At 39.2% G+C, this 19,134-nt stretch overlaps 1 protein-coding gene across 3 annotated transcripts in view; it reads left to right on the top strand.

Moving 5' to 3' along the window:
* COL14A1 (collagen type XIV alpha 1 chain) overlaps window positions 1-19,134 on the top strand; it is a 253,970-nt gene that overhangs the window by 114,246 nt on the left and 120,590 nt on the right. For all 3 annotated transcript variants that reach the window (XM_069081354.1, XM_069081352.1, XM_069081353.1), the window contains exons 18-23: window positions 3,546-3,608; window positions 6,134-6,285; window positions 12,767-12,896; window positions 15,807-15,929; window positions 16,097-16,246; window positions 17,492-17,608. In XM_069081354.1, coding sequence (XP_068937455.1) covers window positions 3,546-3,608; window positions 6,134-6,285; window positions 12,767-12,896; window positions 15,807-15,929; window positions 16,097-16,246; window positions 17,492-17,608 — 735 coding nt within the window. The remainder of the gene's footprint in view (window positions 1-3,545; window positions 3,609-6,133; window positions 6,286-12,766; window positions 12,897-15,806; window positions 15,930-16,096; window positions 16,247-17,491; window positions 17,609-19,134) is intronic.

Here is a 19,134-nt window from a genome sequence, read left to right as displayed (position 1 = left end):
TAAACGTATATGGCCTCTAGCATGAAAGTAGCACATCGACTTCATTGTTCTTCCCAGCCCTCATCCCCTCCAACCTCCAAAATTTCCCTTTCCTTGAAAAAGAGTTCTGTTTTTAATACAATGGAACTTTTTAGGAGGGATTCAGAGGGATCTTTTCATTTTGAAGAAAAGGGAAACATTTCCTTTCCCCCCCCAAAAAAAAACCCTCCAGCTTTCCTTGAAGAAATAAAGTCTTATCTACTCTTTGAATTCTGCCACTTTAGAAGAATGAAACACCTTTTCTCTAGCCTAGATAGGGAACTTAGAAGGGCATGCCATACACAACACAAAAAAATAGGCAAAGCTCACTGCCTAATAGTGTGAGAACTAGGCACTAGAGGAGAGGGGAAGGAAAATAAACAAGCATTTATATGGCATCTACTATATGCAGGCACATGTGTGGGAGGGTGGTCAGAGGAAAGAAATCAGTCTGCTGCTGCTCTTTAGTTGTTTTCCATCTTGTCTGACTTTCTGTGACCCCCCATTTGGGGATTTCTTGGCAAAGATACTAGAATTGTCCTTTCCTTCTCCAGCTCACTTCATGAGGAGGAAAATGAAGCAAACAGGGTTAAGTGACTTGACCAGGGTCACACAGCTAGTGAGTGTCTGAGTCTAAATTGAATTCAGGTCTTTTTGACTCCAGGGCCAGCACTCTAGTGGGGATTGCTTGTGTTGGAAATAGTTAACCAGTGAGGTTCTTTCCTGCTCTCAGATTTTGTGATTCCAGTTAATTTAGGCCAATGGATAGAGTGCTCAGTCCTTTGCACCAGCTACTTGAATCCTGGAAACAAAAGAAAACCATGATGGAAAAAGTGGGCACACAACCCTTTCCCTTGCATGTGAACACCATGCATATATACCCCTACTTCACACTCTGTAGCCTGGGAAGGATATCCACCCACCCGCACAATGACCCTTAAATCCCCACTTAGGAAAATAGGACATCTCTCTTTTCTTCACTTTCCAAGTCTCTCAGGTCTGGGATTTTGGGACTTCCATTGCTGAAACTGCCCAGTTAACTTGGGGTTTACTGGCTAGATTCCTTCCTTCCTTCCATCCCCATTTCACTCCAGAGTTGGACCACAATTGGACCTGCCCAAACATCACTTAGTAGCTATATTTTGGGCCCTCCTGGATCATAGTGAATATCAATAATAACTGTTTCTCTTTTGACCCAACAACCCTGTGGGTCTTCTCCTACCTGGTTGATTTTATTTTTCCCTTAATTCAAGGGGTCATCCCTTTACTCACTTCTTTAAGAGACCTATTCACTGAATGGGAGTTATCTCACTCAAAGTGAGAACCTGGAAAGGCCTTAGTCTAAAAGGGCCGGGGTCTCCCATTGCATCCTGGGCCATCTCCGGTCATCCCAGTGAATATCTGACCACTGGACCCAGGTGGCTCTGGAGGAAAAAGTGAGGCTGGTGACCTTGCACAGCCCTTCCTCACTCAAATCAAAGTCAACTCCAAGTCATTTTCATTTCCCTGATGTCACGGTCCTCTTCGAAAAGGAGGGACAAACACAACAAAGCAGTCACTTTCATCAGTACTGGGGGAGATGGGGTGCTCTGAGTATGAGAGGCAGAGAAAGCAGCAGGGCTCTAAAGACTGGTGTAGGCACATAGGAGTTAGCACAAACCTTGGTAGCCATCTTAAAGCATTTAAAGGGTTACCAAGTGGAAAAAAAAACGCCGTAGACTTGTTCTACCGCCTAGTCCTAGAAAGCCAAACTAGAAACCAAACATATTTGAGACTCAACGTGAAGGGAAAACAACCTGACAATGAGGGCTCTCCCCAAGCAGAACGTGGTCGCGGGCCACTTTCAGTCTTCAAGAAGAGCCTGGATGACCACACGTTGGGCTGGTGTACTAGAGGGAATTCTTGCGACAGTGTAGATCAGCCTCAATGGCAGCAGATGTCCTTTCTAGGAGAGGGCAAGCCCTGCACACAACGCTGCCGCTCAGCCTTAGAAACGCGGCTGCCTCCCCAGCTCAGGAGCACAGGTTAAGAGTGTCTTGGAAAACGTGGCTGCAGGCCGGTGCTACGGGTCTAAAGTATAGAGGAGGGGGTTTTCCGCCAGAGTGAGGAGCCTGAGGCAGCCCCTGGGTGTTGGGTATTGCCGAGAGAGCGTGCGCGCTTGCACTCGCACCTGAAGCAGTTCGCATTGTACCGTGCTGGGGTGACGGAAGGGGCCGGCGCCGGGAAGACACTGAGATTGACACCCCGAGCGCAGGGCCTGCCGTCTGCCCTGCAGGCATACTTGCCCGAGACTCAAGAGCTGTCCAGCTGGTTCCGGCTGGAATGTGACTGGTGCATGTTAATGTCCAGGAGCCCCGGCACCAGGCATGCTCAGCCTGTCTTCCCCTGGCTGAGTCTCCTCTGGCCCTGGACCATCTCCAACAGTTCAAAGACCGTTCTAGTACGGTAGTGAACAATCAATACGCTTCCCTGCCTTTAGTAACTCTCTGCCTTTAAAATAAACCTTGGTCTGTTAGGCTAAAGCCAGCTCCCCAGGGCAGTAGCTCAGGAGTTCCGGAAGGCGATACCTCCCCTCAAAAATAAAGAGGAAAAGGTTTTTAGGCAGTCGTCAAGGAGCAGGGGAGGTGTCTAGGGTGTTAGGAGGAGTCAGGAGCTACCTGGAGCAGTGTCAGGAAGAAAGGAACTGAGCTGGACACTGGGAGCCCAGGGCTAGCCCTGTGCACTACTCCAGACACAGCGTACTCAGTTGAGGCTAAAGAGCTATCTAGGTAATGAAGAGTGGGATTGGTGCTTGTCAAACACAGAAGTGTTCCAAGAGTATTTAGCCTTTCTTCTCCTGGTTGAGCCTCTTCCAGTTCTGGATTACCCGCCTCTAAGGTCTCCAGCTTGAGGTCCACTTCCTGGACCCTGCAGCCTACATCATTGGTCTCTTCTTACCTCCTCCCTTTCTTCTCTGAACCTTTCAAAGACAGCTTTAAAAATCAATCCACGGGCACTTTCTGCTCTCTTTCCAAGTAGGAAGCACTCTTATAAGCACAGGTGGTACTAAAGCAAAAGTGAAATGGTCCCTGCCCTCAAGGAGTCTGCATTCTACTGGAGGAGACAATGTGTGCATAAATAGGTATATACAAGATACAAAGTAGATGCTATACAAGATAACTTTAGAAGAGAAGGGATGTGTGTGAAGAAGGCAAAGACAGGAACGGTCTCCCTCCGAAGGTGGCTGCTTGAGCTGAATCTTGAAGGAAGCCAGAGTTTCCAAGAGTCAAAAGAGAGGAAAAAGTACATTCCAGGCAGGGGGAGGGGCCTGGAGATGAGTAACATGATAGAAAGGAGAAACGATGTGAAGAATTTTACACGCTAAACAGAGAGAACTTAATATTTTATCCTAGAGGTAATAGGGAGCCACTGGAGGCTGTAGACTATTTTGAGGAAGTGAGATGATGCCCTATTTTGGTAGGCTAATATAATTTCAAAACAATGGCTTTCCATTTTGAGAAATTCTAACAAGCAATTTCTGTTTTTAGTTGATGCTCCTTCAACAGTACCTACTGTCACCACAGTATCTCCTACTGACCCGGTAACTTCAGGTAAGGAGAAATAAATGCTGCCTCTCCCCACCAAGAATGTGATTAAAGCAGAAGTTGTGTCATATTTAGTGCTTTTCTTTTTATTAGGAAAAGTAGATTGTTTCCCATCTACATTTAGAAAACAGTCTCTTGACTCCCTCACCCTGTGTGTTTCTCTTCTGGTCTACTCTTTCTCTTCTGGTTACTTTTTTCTGGCTCTCACGACTTTTTCTCATATTCCACTACAATACCTATGACAGCATCACTCTCTAAGAGGCTTAGCTGCCTCCTTATTGATGCCTTCTTTCTCTCTGTGACCTTTAATCATATGGATATTCCTTGAATGGTGTTTGAGAAAAGATGACCCATTTTAATTTAGATGCCAGAATATTGTGGTTTTGTGGAAAAAGAAACACTCCGGGAGTGAGGAGTCCTGTTTTCTAGTCCAGGTCTGTACCATTGACTAGCTGTATGATATTAGATTTTAACCTATATACTTAAGATTTCTCATCAGTAAAATGAAAAATACTAATAACTAATATTTGTATAGCGTTTACTTTGTATGAGGCACTGGGCTAAGTGCTTTACAGTTATTATCTTAATGGATAGATACCACAACCCTGGAGGTAGGTACCATTATTATTCCAATTTTGCAGTTAAGGAAACTGAGGCAAATAGATTAAATGAACCTCTGAAGTTAGATTTGAACTTAGGTCTTCCTGACTCCAGGCCTGGTGCTCTATCCACTACATCATTAATATAATCTATTTTATGGTAAGATAATATGAGTCCTAATAATAAATTTTAAAAGTAAAGAGTGATATATGAATGAAAGATATTTTCTAATCTCAAAAACCTTGGGAAAATTGGCAGTTGCTCTGTGGATAGCATTATGTTAGGTACTGTGAGATATATGAAAGAAATACAAGACAAGGTCCCTGCGACGAAGGAGGAAGAGGAACCCATATGGGACAAACACGAACAAGAAGTCCCATAAGTAGGAGGAAAAGCAGAATATCGCAGTTATAGAAACGGAGAGAGGAAAGAGTATCAAGAAAGAGCATACGGACAGCAATATCACTTTGGAGAAAAGTCAAAGAAGATAAAGTCTAAGACTTCTGGATTTGACTAAAAGGAAATTGTTGGTAGTCTTGTGATGAAAATCAGGTTATATGGGGAATGAGGAAATGGGGATAGTAGATTTAGAGCCCTCATTTGACAAGTTTGATATTAGAGGGAAGGAGAATAGGAAAATTGTTAGAAGGAATGAAGAAATATATGTGTATTAGAAAGCAGAATATGGGAGCAGACAGGTATGTGACCTTCTAGATAGAGGCTGACAGGGTTCATAATCTTCATTAAGATCAGCTGGCATTTAAAATAAGTATAAGGAAGGGGATGAGTTTGGGGTAGGGTGTAGATAGAGTTGGGATACATATTAGAATTGGGATGCCACATTACACACCCACACACATACAAAGGCAGATTTAGGCCTGATCCTCCATCTACCAAATGAAATAGTGGTAGAAAGTGCTAGCAAGGACTAGTACTCCTGGGGTGAGGGCTTGCCAAGCCCCTTCAGGGCTGCTTATCCATCTTTGGTGTCCATCTGGCATTCAACTCCCACCGTAGCTCCAAGAAACTGTAGCTCAAGCAGCAGCCACACCCCAGTAAACCATCTTGACAGACAAGCTAAACCAGGTTAAGGGTAACAGTGAGTTAAAGGGATGTCTATCCCAAGCATCTGAGGACTTTCCTCAGCAGAATGGACAGATGAGAACAATTTGTTCCAATAGTCATGAAGGCAGCTGAAACAGACACTATGGAACACTTGGAACAGACATTTGGAAGATACCAACGTCATCCACTGCATCCTGGGTCATGGCTGGTGGTACTGACTTTTGTCCTGCCGCTGAACTTTGATGACTCACTGAGGGAGTGAGGCTGATGACAGAGCAACTCTGCCTCACTTAAATCCAATTCACCCATAAATCAAGACATCACCCATGATGTCATCTGTCCGCTTTGAAAAGGAAGGACAAAACAACAGAATTCAACACAATCCACAAACATTTAATTGCCTGCTGTGAAGAAGTGGTAGGCACTGTGCTAGTATATTGGAGATCACAAGGTCAAAAATGACATAGGCCCTGTCCGTGAGGAGTTTATACTCCCTCAGGGAAAATCCTTCTGCACATTAATTTCTGTTATATAAGAATTAATTCTCTTAGAGCAGGAAGGATGCAGAGAGTTTGTTGGGTTTATATCTTTAGTGCTTACCCAGAAATGACAGAATCCAAATATTCTTGGGTTTACCTTGAAGACAAAATGACTTTCCTTTTTTTTATCCCCTGAAAATTTTCTCATGTTCCCGTCCAAGCCACAAACAGGACAATAATAGAGGACCCAGAACTGTATTACTTCTTCTTCTTCATGTTTGCTGGGGTAGAGCTGCCATTTAAAATCTATCTCCTCTAAGGACTGGGCACCTCTTTGGAGGCATCATACATTAAGAGTTCTTTAACACTCAATTATGTTTGTTTTAGTTTTCCGAACAGGAATAAGAAACCTGGTTGTAGATGATGAATCTACTTCTAGCCTTCGGGTAAAATGGGACATTTCAGACAACAGAGTGGAGCAGTTCAGGGTGACCTACCTAACTGCTAAAGGGGACCATGCTGAAGAAGTGATAGGAACGGTCTGTATGATTTTAAGCTTCCTAGAAACTCTGAAGAGTTTTCTAACTAACACAGCTCTAACAAAGGAGAGCCATCTTTGCAGAGTAATATCCTTGGTTCATAACAACTTAACTGCAAGTTTCCTTGATAGTTGTAAGCATTTTGTTTTCCCCAGTTTCTAACTTTGCTGTTATCATTATCTTACTTTGCTTCTTCTGGCTTAGCTAACAATGGCTTGCATGCTAAAGTAATGCATATTAGGACAAATGTATAACAAATGGCAGTAATGGTAATTATTTTTTTTTCCTCCATCAAAGCTCTTGGAAAAGTAGAAACCATAGAGACCCACTTTGGTGTATTCAATAGATAGATAAGGTCTTGGAAGGAAGTCATAAAATTTTGTTTTCTTCTCATATTTTCTCTGACATTTTATATCCTTTGTACTTGTATTCCCAGTGCCTAGCAAAGCAACTGGCACAGAGTAAGTGACTAATAAATGTTTGTTAATTGAATCTATTATAATTCCAAGCCACTCTCTTGGTTTCTAATTAATTTTCAACTCTTGGTCCATCCTGAGCAATTGACTCTTTTCCCTCTACCTGATGATTTGTAACAGAAACTTTAATGCTTTAGGAGAGGTTGTTGCTTAAAGGGACTCAGTTGCAAAATGTATGGTCATTTCATTAATATCAGCAAGACTCCTCTAATGTATATGTTTTATAAATTTGTAATTAGTATATTTAAGCTTTGGGATCCAAAGACTCTGATTTCATTTTCATGGTTGGGGATATTTAGTGCACTGATTCACACTAGCCATTCACCTGCAATTTAAAGTCTTAGAGTTGCCTAGGAGAGCAAAGAAGTTAGGTGACTTTCCCAGGACCACACAGCTAGTGTTGGAAGTGGACCTGGAGCCCAGATCTTCCTGATGCCAAAGCCAAGTATATACCAAGACCAGATTCACTACACCACTCTGACTCATAGAGACTGGACCAAAAAAAAATACTGAGTTTCCTTAAAATAAGGTACACATATGTTTCCTTTTAATTAGAGGGCCAACTTGGGCACAAGAATCCTAAGACAAAGGGTCATACTCTTTTTGGATCTTTTTTTAATTAAAAAAAAATTTTTTAGCATTTTACTAAACCTTGTTATGCTTTTAAACTTAGTGGAATTCAGCAGGATTCCCAGTCATTTACATAACTTTTATAACAATAATATATTTTTTCTTGATAGCACTTGAATATTTTTTCCTTGAGCCTTTCCAGTCCTCAATTTTTCTTCATTTTCTTCATTTCCTCTTCTCAAGAATATTCAGGGAGAATGTCCACAGAATTGTTTTCCATCAAGAATTATGTTATTGTTTCCTACCAACTGACCCTCCCTCCATTCCCTTTTATTTACAGAAGCTTGGGTAGAAAATGGCCTTTGCTATCTCATCATCAGAATAATAAGAGAATGAACCCTATTCATTCAAGTAGTTTCTTTCAGAATATTCACCTGACCGAATGTAGAGATTAGCAGAAAATAGTTTGGTAAAGTTAGCTTTACTTAATGACAGTTCAGAATTTCTCAAATTCTCTTCTTAAATGCTCTTAAAAGAAAAGTCCTGAAAACTTCAAGCATATTGAATTGGTTAGATAACATAAGTTTGTCCCTGTAATAAATTCAATATAACTTAGAAATATTAATAGGAAATGAAAAATGAAATTATTATAAAATGACAGATGCAGATATTTTATTTTTCTGATCATTACTCTGTATTCTCTCTCTCTCTCTCTCTCTCTATATATATATATATATATATATGTCTTTTATGTAAGTATGTATACTCTATAATTTTACACTTACAAAGGAGTATTTAAAAATTTCTTTTTGCTGCTTTTCTCTCCCATTCTAATAAACTCCTTACTGGGATTCTTAGCCAATTCTCCCAAGAAGCCAGGAGAAAGAGTCTATTGAGAAGAAAGGCCAATTCAGTCATTTATTTTTGAATGACCATAGATGAAAGGGGAAGATCCATATGGGTGTGTATCGCTTTAAACAAACAAATAAATCCCTTTGTAAGGAAATCCAGATTTACACACCAGACCAAAAGAAGGTAAACTCTTCTTTCCAGAAGTGTTCCAGCTTTTGAAAATATTGCCTTACAATGGATTCCTTTGAGTAAGGGAGCTTCCTTGTGCATTTCAAATGAGATGTGATTTGTTAACATTTTTTACACATTACTTTCCAGGAGATGTGGTACAAAAAACCCCCAGAAATGTGGTACAAAATGTGAGGCATGTTCATATTTAAATCCAAATTGGATATATGCTAGAATCTGTGGGTGATACCAAAGAAGTGCATTGAAATGCCACTTAGAACAGAGATTCTCTCCTGTAAGGCTGTATGGCATAGAATTGGGGTCTCATTTAGGCAGCTAGGTGGAGCAGTGGATCGAACATTGTTCCTGAATTTGGGAAAGACCAGAGTTCAGATATGATCTTGTTCAGTCATTTCAGTCATGTCTGAGTCTTCATGACACCATCTGGGATTTTCCTGGCAAGGATACTGAAGTGGTTTGCCATTTCTTTCTCCATCTCACTTTACAGATGAGGAATTGAGGCAGACAGCGTTATTACTTGCCCAGGGTCACACAGCTAGTAAATGTCTGAAGCAGGATTTGAACTCAGGAAGATGAGTCTTCCTGATTCCAAGCCCAGGGCTCTATCCACTCTGCCACATAGATTCCCACCAAACATGATCTTAGACACTTACTAGTTGTGTGACCCATCAGAAGTCATGTAACATTTATTTGCTTTAGTTTCCTCTACTGTAAAATCCCAGTAATAACAGCACCCACCTCCCAGGGCTATTGTTAGGATAAAATGATTGTAAAGGGCTTAGCATGGTGTAGTAGGCTTTGTATAAATGCTTATTCCCTTTCCCCCTTTATTTAGGACAGAGCATAACAATAATGCAAAAGAGAAAAATTCAGAGCAACTTAAAATGATACTCAGACTTTCAATCTTCTTTAAAAAAAATAATCAGGTTTATTTATTTATTTTTGGTTTTTGGAAGATGGAAAGTAGGGCAATTGGGGTTAAGTGACTTGCCCAAGGTCACACAGCTAGTTTGTGTGTGTGTGTGTGTGTGTGTTGTGTCTAAGGCTAAATTTGATCTCAGGTCCTCCTGACTCTAGGGCCGGTGCTCTATTCACTGCACCACCTAGCTGTCCCTCTTCTTTTACTCTTAAGGAAATAAAAACAAGATCCTCAGTTTATCTCTGGAAGTCTCTGCTGATATGCAGCTATTATGCAGTAGAATTGAGCTTGTGATTTTATCATTGTGACTACTACCTCTTATGACCAACTAATCAATCAATAAGCCTCTAGTTATCATTTGCTAGATGCCAGAGGCAATGTGCTAGGTGCTAATCCATCCATGACTGGCAGTCCTGGACTACTTTTGTCCGGGTTCTCCTAGAAGTTTGTAAATGTCAAGATTTAGGAGTGACTTGTCCATGGCACCACCAGTCTCCTACATCTAGACTTTGATATGTGTAAAAGAAGGGTAATTACACTTATACCATGCCATTCTTGGATGAGAAATTGCAAATATGAAATGCTTAGAAATACACATACATACATTTTAGATGTCACTACTAAAGGTTTCTAATATAAATCCTTTGAAATCTATATGCAAAATAGGGCAAGGCTTTGAGTGGAGGTTCCCCCCACACACACACACACATGTTTTCTTGGTCTCCAGGAGTTTCTAAGGTAGAGATGAGGAGGGGCCAGAGTTCATCTTTGTAGCCATTAGCTCTCAGAGGTGACTGAGAGTTGAAACTAGTTCGGTCTTGACCAGAATCAGTTATTTTTACAGCATTGCATTACTCAACTCTATGGAGATTTGGATGAGAGCCACCCATAGATTTTTTTTTTCATTTGGCAGGGGATTGTAGCCTCATATTTATTTAGAATGAAAGTTCCATGGGCTCCAGATTTCTCTACAACTTGAGTATCAAAATTCACAATGATGACCTGAGTGCAGAATTCAAAGGATCATAAATTTAGAGCTGGAAGTGATCTCAAAAGCTATAATTTTATAGATGAGGAAACTGAGGCACAATTTAGTTAAATGACTTGGTCACTAAGTTAGTTTGTGGCATGATTTGAACTCATATATTCTTGACTCAGAGTCCAGTGTTTTATCAATTCAATAAAAAATTTTTTTAAGTTTTTGAATATTATAAGACTTGGAATAGCATTCCTTCATGCTGAAATTCTCTTTCAGAAAATGTCATGATACATTGGGCTCAATTCACTTCCCATTTGAAAATGAGAATCTTGTTGTGGGATCTGTCCAGAAACAATAACTAGTGTTGTTCAGTTATGTTTGATTTTGCAACCCCAGTTGGGGTTCTCTTGGCAAAGATACGGTAGTGGTATGCCATTTCCTTCTCCAGCTCATTTCACAGATGAGGAAATTGAGGCAAACAGGGTTAAGTGATTTGCCCAGGGTTGCACAGCTAGTCTGAGGCTAGATTTGAACTCAGAAAGATGAGTCTCCTCAAGGCCCAGTATTCTATCAGCTGCATCATCTAGCTGCCCAGCTTATCCAGCTAGACAATCAATCACTAAGGAAGAGACACTAGTGGACATTCATGGAGGAAATTTAAATGTTACTCTTGGGTGTGTAGTTGAGGTAAAATAATTTGGGTGTTAAAAAACCTGATAGACGCTGTTGCTGCACATTGCAAGTGACAACTAAATGAGGCAGAAAATACCCTGACCATCTTTCAGTAGTCCAGGTGCTAAGGATAATGGTTTCCAGGTGTGAATCTTGATAGGTTCCAAGGTGAAATATTTCTCAGTTTTGGAGATACAAAATAATGGATCACACAATGACCTTAATTTCTGGTACACCAGCAAGGGTGGATTGTTTGAAAATTAACTGGAAAGAATTCCCTTATTAGGGGAGAGAGAGACAGAGACCGAGAGACAGAGAGAGGCAGACTAAGACAGAATCAGAAACCCAGAAAGTTGAAAGGAATTGTCTTGGAATAAACTACATCCAATGAATAATGCAATTTGGGCCAAACCAAAACTTTTCCATTTTCTATGCTTGAGGTCAAATTAGTCTAAGGATGAAGGAATTAAGCACCCTTACTGTAGTTTCCTAAAGGCTTTGACCAAGTTTTCTCTTTGACTCTAGTACTTTACTTCCAAGTCCCAAACTAATTACAACCAGGGGCATTTTCCCTATGCCTTCCTAAAGAGGGGCACATAATTGACTTCCCAAAGCAATATAAAGTCACCCAAGTTCGACTTCTTTTCATTATTTATATTATATATATATACATATATGTGATATACACATATATATTATAATATATGTACATACACATAAAAAGCAATGTATTGTTTTGCAGGCTTAACCAAATCCGAGCTACATTCACTTCAGGGTTCAACTAAAGGCTTTCTAGGGTTTAGTTCGTGATTTATTGGTTTCCTCTCATCCAAAGGCAGAGCAACGGAGCCAAACCCCATGCTTACGCCTGCTGGCTTTTTACCCTGGCCCTTCCTTTGAGGAGCAACTCCAGCTGTCCTTGGCCTTTGACTCCCTTAACCCTTTCCAGGAAAGCTTGGCAGCCCAGCATCTTTTCCAAAAAATGATGTTTCTTGACTGATCAGGTGATATGCAGGAGGACTGACAAAGAAAAGACCAGAAGAAATTATTGTGGGATTGGCATAGAGAGAATTTTTGAGAGGTCAGAGTTTACTTATAGTGATGCCTGTAGAAACTTCACTTTTACTTTCCTTCTCTGGTCTGAGTACCTAACACCTCAACCAACTTTATTTTTGGAGCTCCTTAGAGAGATAGTGAGGTGGTATTTGTCTTTAGGAAGCACCCTTCTGAGATATAAAAGTTTCAGCTTTTTCAGCCTGTACCCTTTTTTTTTTTTTTGGTAGTTGCTGTCTCAGAAGATTTACATGGGGTGTGTAGTGCTCTAGTTTTCAGCTAACACCTGCCAGTTTATGATTGAAACAAGCAAATCCTGGGATTGGGTTATAGCTGAGGGGATAACAAAATAATGAAAGACTGAATTTTCAAGGGACTACTTATACTGAGTCACAAAGACAGCAGATTGATGTTGTGAACTGACCTCCCCAAGAGCCACAAACACCTGCTTTTCATACAGAATGTTAGTCATTTGGATCTGGATGATTTCCAAAGGTTTAGGATAGAGAGAGAAGAGTATTATTCAGTACAACTCATCAGAGTCCCAGATTTAAACCTTCCATATTAATGGTTGGAATCAAAAGGTGCCCATGAGGGTGAGATGCAGACAGAAAATATATCTCGTACTTGCCCCCTTTTTCTTTTCTCTCCTCTCCCTCAATGCAACTCTCAATTCTGATTATGTCAAGGGCCTAAGAGGCTCTGCTCATATTGAAAGATTAGGAAGAAAAGTCCAGATTTATAAATGTGGAACTTTGATTTTCAATCTAGGTTATGGTTCCAGGAAAACAGAACCAACTTCTTCTCAAGCCTCTGCTTTCAGATACTGAATACAAAGTCACTGTGACTCCCATCTATTCTGATGGAGAAGGAGTCAGTGTGTCAGCCCCTGGAAAAACCTGTGAGTATAAACCTTCCACCCTTGGATAGCAATCTGATTAAAAATTTATTATTTTTATAAATGAAATTTTTAAAAATTATTTTTCAGAAGCATATTATCCATACTTCTGTTGAAACAGCTAGGTATATTCTGATATCTGTGCTATGCTAGCATTAAGTAGATGGTAGTATGAACTTGAGTTTTCCACTTGACACCATACATTGTCTGGCAATGTGTGGATTTCTCTTGTGAATCAGTTAAAAATTCAGCTCCTCAAAATTGGCAAAGATAACAAAAGATACACATAGTCAATGTTGGAGCTGCTGTGGGAAGAAAGGCACACTGCTACTACACTGTTGGTGGAGGTATAAATTGATCCAACCATTTTGGAAAGCAGTTTGGAGTTCTCTGAGGCAGCTGATTCTATCCTTGATCCAGAGATCCTTCTTCTGGTTATACCAAGGATGTAGCAAGCACTCTTTTGTGTTAGTAAATGAGTAGAAACAAAATGAGTGTCCCTCCATTGGGGAATGACTGAAAGAAATAGTGACTTATGAATATAAGGAATAATTACTGTGCTATAAGGAGTGGTGAAAATGTAGAATTAAGAGAAACTGGAGGAGACTTATATGAACTGATGCAGAATGAAGTAAGTGGAACCAAGAAAACAATATACTTTATGACTACAGTAATGTAAATTAAAAGAACCCCAAGTTAAGGCAAATGCAGTTTAATGGTGATAACCAATCTGGTCTACAGAGAAGATCTGAGGAAACTATCTGCCCTCCTTTCACTAGGGAGGTGAGGGACTCTGAGTGTGCAATATTGCATCTACTGCCAGAACGTTATTGCCATATTGCTTGACTTTGCTTAACTGTCTTTTTTTTCCAGGTGTTTATAAGGAAAAGCTCACTGGGGACAGCAGAAGGTGGGGTAAGGGGGAGAAAACAGGCTAAATCTGGAAATAACTATTATATAAATATAATATAATATAAATATTATATAATAACTATTATATAAAACCAAAATTAATAAATAAAACAAAGAAAAAAGAAAAAGGAAGGAAGGAAAGAAAGAATGAAGAAGGGAAGAAAGGAAGGATGGAAGGGAGAGAAGGAGAGTGTAGCAAAGAAGGAAGGGAGAGAGAATAAAAGGAAGAGAGTAAAGGAGAATGGAAGGAAGAGAATATGGAAAGAAGGAAGGAAGGGAGAGGAGAGAAGACAGGAAGGAAGGAAAGGAAAAGGAAGGGAAGGGGAAGAAAGGGAAAGAGAAGGGAAAATTCAACTGTTCAGATTCTACTTGGCTTACAAAATTTGCAATGACTCTTGCATTTAATAGTACCATCATTTCATCAGTGGCTAAGAGAATGTAAATGGAAATACAAAAAATACAATGCCCCACAAAAGAGCACATTACATTTTAGAACTGCTGCCTGATTTATTTTAGATCTAAGACAGATGTATCAGTCTCTAGTTCAATGGAATTTGGTTGTGCTGAGTCTTAATTAGGTCATTTCCATTTCCTTAGTTACATGACCTGACTTAACATTTTGATGATACCAAGATATTATTATGACTCGTGACAAAGGAGAAGAACACAGAATCACAGACTTATATAACAGCACATTAGTCAACCTACTCCTGAACTTGATGGCCGTCTATGACATACCCAACAAGTGGTCATCTCACTTTCCTCTGGAAAGATTCTCCAGTGAGGGAGAATCCACCATTTCTCAAAATAGTCCATTGTACTTTGGGATCCTTGAATTGTTTGGAAATTTTTCTTCATATCAAGCCTAAATCTGTCTCTTTATAATTTCAATCCATGATCACTAACTTTGCCCTCTCAGATCAAGAATAACAAATCTATTCCTCGTTACACATAATAGCTCTTTAAATACTTGAAGACAGCGAACTTGTTCTTCTGGCGGAACGTCCCCAGTTCCTTAATCAAGCAGTAGTGGGGCAGGGAACAGAACATACAATGTTTCCAGAGAGCACTCTTACCAGTATCCCCTGATTCTTATCTGAGCTCCCTTATCTTATATTTAATTTATATTTAAAAGCCAAACAGCCTATTTTAAGATTAAGCATCACTTATTTATATTTCTGTTGTATTGTAGATAATATGACTTTATTATCTTCTCACATTTTTAGAACACTTTCTCTGAATCTCTATCCCTATCACACTCTACTTTGTACTATAAGACAAAGTCAGTAGACGATAACATCCTTGCCTGTGGGGTTTCTTTTAGTCATTGCATACTCAGAACCCAACATGGTACATTTCACACAGTAGATACTCAATATCTGTTTACTGAACTGAATTGGATTACCAAACAAAGGAAATAACAGACTGTCCACTACATCTTTATAGAATAAAAAGATACCTAAGCATCTATTGATGGCTATTTTTTTCAAGCAGTATTAGCCACAACCAAATTTCAGCACAAAGTTATTTTGAGATTGTTGCAATGAGCTTTGACTTTTTATCAGCTGAAATATAGGAGGAGGATATGGGAAGGAGGGTCTTTGTTCAATTTCATGAGTGTATAGGGTGGAAGCATCTCCCTATGAAGGGTTTGGACATGACTGTTAATAGCTTATCTAAAGCATTAAAGATATCTTAGAAATTACTAAGAATCCCTTAAAGCTCTCCCCAAGATGAATCAATTGTGTAGATGCTACTTCTTGGTACCTACTAAAGGCTGGGTTTCACTGATGGGGGCTTCTCTTGAAATAGTGTCTTGGACTCTTAGGAAGACAAACTACTTCAAGTACTCATTCTTTTGTTATTGGCCTATATAAAGGGGGCTTTTTTTTTTGACATTTCCTTTTCCCACCTTCTGAAACAGTTTAACTTCTCTGTTTAACAGCTACACAAGGAGAATAGATGATTGTAATATTTTGCCAATATTTTTCTCCATTTTAGTGCCACTCTCTGGTCCCCACAATTTACGTGTCTCAGATGAATGGTATAACAGATTGCGAATTACTTGGGATCCCCCATCTTCACCACCAAAGGGCTACAGGATTGTCTATAAACCCATAAGTAGTAAGTACATTTTTAAAGATCAATTTGCTCTGCCCATTTTTTTTCAAATAACTACTTGATCTTGTCATTGTGTTTGAAAGTAACATTGCCTCCTTAGGTAAGTTTCAAGTTATTTCCTTTTCTGCCAATTCCTTGATTACTAAAGTTCATTCTTCCTCTTCTTTCAGTTCCTGGCCAAGCATTAGAGACTTTTGTGGGGAATGATATTAACACCATTCTGATTCGAAACCTTGTCAGTGGAACAGAATACAATGTGAAAGTGTTTGCCTCTTATCCTTCTGGCTTCAGTGATGCTTTGACAAGTGAAGTGAAGACTTGTAAGTCTCACATCCTGTTGGTTTCAGTCTTCAGACATAACTTTGCAAATTGGTTTCCACTGCAATCCTACCTTTTGGTTCATTGATTGGGTAATATTTCCCAAAGGACTTTTTCTTTTTCTTGAACTAGGTCTTTTGTAAGAAATGATGTTAACATCCAAAACTTCATTAGTGGAACAGAGTAGAGCCTATTTAGTGTTTGCTATACTCTTGTAAGGCAGGGAAGTAGTTAATATTCAGCATTGGTAGAGTAGATTGGCATTACACAGAACACAGATGGATGTAATAAAAGTAGAAAAAAATTGTAGAAAAAAAATTTGCTTTAATTTTCCAAGTGAGGTAAACATTTCCAAATTCTTTGACAGAGTCTGCTGTCAGGCAGGCAAGAATTAGCCCTAGTCAAAATTGTGCCATAGGGAGATTTATTCTGCTGCTAAGCTGTCTACTAAAGGATTTCACATTCCAGGAACTTAATTCACTTAAACCTGTCTTCTCTGGTAGGGGTCTTATGCAGTCCTGCAAATTTGGGACTTGTCATTGCCATGAACTCCCAGTCATCTCCCTCCTTACTCTTTGAATACACAACAATCCATTAATATCTGCAAAATTGATGAAGTATATTTAAATATTTATCATTGTCGTGATATAAAGTTTTTATATTCCCTATTCATTAAATAAAACAGACCAAACTTCTGATATGTCATTCTTAAATCCCCAAACTAATTTCATTAGTTTGCTTTTTTATGTTTTTAATTTAAAATAATTTGCTTGTTAATATGCCTTTTATTTGACTTCTATGTGGCTTTTTGGCCTTCAATAAAGATTTTGGGTGGATCATTGCCCCCAAATATGGAGAGTATCATGGAGGAATGGGTGACCAAAAGTGTTAAAGGCTGTTGAGAAATCAAGGAGAATGAGAATTTAGAAAAGGCCATTGGATTTGGCAACTAAGAGATCACTGGTAACTTTGGAGAGAACAATTCCAATGGAATGAATTTTTCTTTGATACCTTTGTTGATATTTGTATTTTATTTGTTCATTACTGTATCGTGGTACTCTTCTGTTCCTTAGATTATGGAATGAAGGAGCACTCTAGGTATTACCTTATTTTGAATTTAATTCCAGAATTGTATTTGGAACCCTAAATCTAACCCTAAAAAATTTGCATTTTGTATACAAATAGGACACTGTAAAAGAAGACGTTTCCCACAGAGTGAAGATATTAATATTTCAATTTCATTCTAGTGTTCTTGGGAGTGACAGATCTTGAAGCAGAAAGAATTCAGACAAATAGTTTATGTGTCAAGTGGAAAATTCACAGTCATGCCACTGCTTACAGGGTCGCCATAGAGAATCGCAGAGGTAAGATGATAAGTTTGACAAATGCTTTCCAGTCAGCTGCTCTGTGCTTACCACCTTACTTGATACTGTGAGAAGTGGGAGGTGAGGAGGGCAAAGAGGATAGAAACAACACAGGACACAGTCACAGCTCTCACTGATATATTAGATATTAGATAATAATATTATATTATTATACTATTTATTATAATTTATAATATTATGTAACATGTAATATTTTATACTGATATTATTATATTTTAATATATAATATAATTCTATTATTATATTTATTTTACAGGTGAACACACTGGAGCTCAGATAGGTTAATTGATTGTCCCATGGTCACACAGCTAATATGTGTCCAAAACAGAATTTGAGCTCTGGTCTTTTGGACACCTTATCTAGCACCCTGCCTGTGGTGCCGCACAGCTCAGCAAGCTCCTACCTGGGGAGACTGGTATCACATACAATAAGTTGTCACTGTTCTTGGGCCTGCACCCTGTCTGGCTATCTGCTTTTTAGTTTTATATTTCTCTTGACATCACTTTTCCTCATGATTTGGGGGTGACGATATTCCTTCCCTCCTGTTCAAGTAACTACCTACATGATATGTGAAATGTGAACTTATTTTCTCATGGGGATTGTAGTACTCAAGTAAACATAAGGCTTGTTTATTATTTTCTTTGCTCAATCTTTCTTAGAATCGATCTCCTTTTCTAAGGGACTAAAAACTCCTTGTACAGGGAAAGGAGTTTGCTATTATTAATATGATTAAGCAGAATAGCAATGTCCTCTTCATTTAGTGTTTTGTAATTATAACATTCATCTGATCCTAACAATAATGCCAAGTTGCCATTAACTATTGGCATAGTATTAGCTGCAATTTACTGATGCAGGAACTGAGGCTAAGGTGAAGTAACTTATCCGAGGTCACACAAATAGTAAGTGACCTAGTTGAGATCTGACTCCATGATTAATGTTCTTTTTACTGCATCATATTTGTTTAAAGTCTGCAGAGACTTCACTGGGGTACCAACAGAGTGAAAAAAAATTTTTGTAGGAGGGAAGGCAAAGCAATTGGGGTTAAGTGACTTGCCCAAGGTCACACAGCTAGTAAGTGTCAAGTGTCTGAGGTCAAAGTTGAACTCCTCCTGATGCCAGGGCCAGTGCTCTATTCCCTGCGACACCTAGCAGCCCCATGGGAAAAAAACAACTAGTGGATAAGGAGAAGGGGTTCTTCTGTCATTATCAATTGATAGAAGGGTGTGATGGACATTCATAGTAAATAACAACACCAAGATGAAGTGTAAGTGTATATGTGTGTGTGTATACATACCATATTTTCACACATGTACACATACTACATATGTATATGTATGCAGACACATACACACATGCATACATATACACATACATACATATATGTAGTTGTTCACTCCTTTCAGTCACATCCAACTCTTTGTGACCCCATTTAGGTCAAAGCTACTGGAGTAGTTTGCCATTTCCTTCTCCAGCTCATTTTACAGATGAGGAAACTGAGGCCAACA

This window comes from Petaurus breviceps, unplaced genomic scaffold, assembly GCF_028583685.1.
Source record: "Petaurus breviceps papuanus isolate PSGF00001 unplaced genomic scaffold, PetGlider_PUasm1.0 98, whole genome shotgun sequence".
Lineage (NCBI taxonomy): Eukaryota > Metazoa > Chordata > Mammalia > Diprotodontia > Petauridae > Petaurus > Petaurus breviceps.
Note: the sequence above shows the minus strand (reverse complement) of the source record. Positions and strands in the feature narration are given on the sequence as shown.